This window comes from Merops nubicus, unplaced genomic scaffold (assembly GCF_000691845.1).
Source record: "Merops nubicus isolate BGI_N331 unplaced genomic scaffold, ASM69184v1 scaffold19244, whole genome shotgun sequence".
Taxonomy (NCBI): Eukaryota; Metazoa; Chordata; class Aves; order Coraciiformes; family Meropidae; genus Merops; species Merops nubicus.
The window spans coordinates 5,209-7,876 of record NW_008605117.1 but is presented as its reverse complement, the minus strand read 5'-3'; the positions used below and the strand labels follow the sequence as shown (position 1 = coordinate 7,876).

The following is a 2,668-nucleotide window of genomic DNA, read 5'->3' as shown; positions in this document are numbered from 1 at the left end:
GTGATCATTCCTAAACAGAAACCAGAAACCAGAAGAGTATTTTCATGCTTTTACCCCTTGTGCAGATGTGAATGAGCATAAGCGTGTGTGGATACAAGGATAGGTGTGATCATTCCTAAACAGAAACCAGAACAGTGTTTTCATGCTTTTACCCTTTGTGCAGAGGACATACAAACAGGGCACCCAGCACTGAAGCTGCTCAGATATGGTGGTGGGAACAGGAGGATGGGAACTGACCAGTATGAGCCAGTCAGAATATGGAAAGCTGATGCACAGGGTAGAGGGGATGCAAACTCAGCTTCGATTTCTAAGTAAGAACCAGCTTGTTTTCTGGGGTAAGGAACTCAGCTTTTGCCATACGAACTTGCAAACTTTGCTTAGATGTTAAAAAGGAGGAAAAAGACTTTTTGGTGACTGTGCCAAACATGTTCTACATTTTCGCTTAATGAAGGAATTCAGACTTGCAGTTGTCATATGTTCAGATTCTGTGCCTTTCTGACAGCTGAATTATGATTTTAATAATTTAAAAGTGCTACTGTGAGCCTGTCCATGTATAATGGGCACAGAGAAGTGTTTAAAATCACAAGCAGTTTAGAGAAAGTGGTGGCCATAGTACAGGAATGAAAATTGTCTACATCTGAATATTAAACTGTGTGAACTCTCCAGTGGGAAAACTCTTTGCAAAGTAACTACAAACTTTAGTGTATTGTTCCAATGTGTGGAATTAAGAGATTGCATCTGATCAGAACTTTTGGCTGCCTGAAGCAGCAGCCTGAAATGACTACTTTCTTTTACATAACCCTGCCAGGATGAGGGCTTGGTCATTCTGCTTACAAAGGTTTTAGTTCAGAGGAACAGAAGCTCAAATCTATAATCTCAGTAGAAACATTTGTAAGACAGAAATGAAATATAAGGGAAAAAAGTGCCCTCCAGGCTACATTCCCCTTGCTTTGATATCATTATCTTTGTGCCTGTCCATGGGAATGTTTGAAATTCTACTGCAACTGCTACAGCATACTGGTGTTGTTTTTAAACTCACAACTAACTACAGACAAGAAGCCCATGTCCACTCAGTTAAGGAAAAAACAGATCATGTCTTGGAGATCACTGAGTATTTTCAGTCTGGTCACCCACAATATCCATTTGAATTCAGCACATCTATAGTTCCTGGCACATCAAGTGAAGAAACAACGACCGACATCACAAAAAGAGACAACGCACACATCAGCAGCCTCCCAACCTCCTGTGACCTCGACAGCTCACACTAATGTCTGAAAAACCCATGAGCTCCAGCTGCCACCTCCCTTGCACCATGTTAACTTTTTCCTTCTGCAGAAGGAGTGACAAACGGGACCTGCTGCTCCACAACTCGCTCCTCCTGCACTCACTCACCGTTGCACCGAGCGTTTGTGAAGTGGGTGTAAGTGCTTTTTCTGTTTGATACAACTTCACATGAGCATAAACTGCAGAAGCTGTAAGGCAAAGAACAATCCAGCCCTAACAGTTCCAGCCCCTTTTCAAACATGCACCCAGGAAAGCGCTTTGGAGTAACTGCAGTCAGGCTCCTAGTGCATGCTTGCCTGCTGCTCAGTAAAAGAAAAAGTACTACTCACCCCAGCGTTGTCATGGTTACAATAGTGTACCAAAAGGAAGCAGGAATACTGGTGAATTTGCTTGCCGAGGACCCTTTCTCTGCATAAAACATCACAGTTGCAAAGATGATGATTGCCATAGTGAGGGAAAAGAGGAGAAAGCCAAGCTCGGAGGCACAGCTCTTCAAAGTGTAGCCCAAGATTCTTAAGCCTTGGGAATGGCGAGAGAACTTGAAAATCCTGAATACCCTAAAAACCCTTAGTGTCACAAAGGCTCCGCTGACGTCCTCGTTGTTGGTCATCACCAAGCCGATGTAGTACGGCATGATGGCCACCACGTCAATGATGCTCATCACACTTCTAATGAATCTGTAGCGACTTGGGGCCGCAAAGAGTCTCAACAGATACTCAACCGTGAAAATCATCACGCAGGCCGTGTCCAAGCAAAAGAAAGCCACGGCGTATCTCTCCCCGCATGGAAGCTCCTTGTTCCCAGGCACCGTGCCACAGGGGACGGTCTCCACGACGTTAGTGATCACAGAGACAGCAATAAAGAAACCGGTGACGTAGTAAAAGACTAAGGCTAAGGTGCTGGTGTGGGGGTTCTCGAAGGCTCGCCACATGGTCTGCCGGAAGCTCAGGGATGGCATGGACCCTTCTTGGTTGTTTTCCGAGTCGTTGTCGTCCATCAGCCGCTCGGCGTTCTCCCTCTTCCTGTCCTTGTACTCTTCGTAGCAGCAGTCCCCGATGATTTCGGGCAGGATCCCATAGAAGGCGAGCTCTTCGTCGTAGGCAGAGATGCACTCGTACCTGGGATAGTGCAGCTTGCCAGTTCTATAAAAATTTAAGATGCACCTAAAGACCTCAGGGTCCCGGTCAAAGAAGTACTCCTTGGTGTCTTCGTTGAAGAAGAACTCCTTCTCGGTGCTGCCCAGGAGAGTGTCTGGGTATCTCTCCAGTGTAGTCCTCCAGGTCTGGAAACGCCTGCCGCTCACGTTAAGAATGATCAGCTCATCCTGCCTCTTGTTTTTCTCCGTTGGAGCCAGTGGCATGGGACAGTTGGCCACTGGCATCCA

General features: G+C 46.2%; 1 protein-coding gene across 1 annotated transcript in view; it reads right to left on the bottom strand.

Moving 5' to 3' along the window:
* Positions 1 to 1,613: 1,613 nt before the first annotated feature.
* The window catches only part of LOC103771924 (potassium voltage-gated channel subfamily D member 3), a gene marked incomplete at its 3' end in the record, with an annotated part of 1,167 nt that continues 112 nt past the window's right edge, over positions 1,614 to 2,668 (bottom strand). Inside the window, exon 2 of the mRNA XM_008939244.1 lies at positions 1,614 to 2,668. This exon is cut by the window's right edge and continues 1 nt beyond it. Coding sequence (XP_008937492.1) covers positions 1,614 to 2,668 — 1,055 coding nt within the window.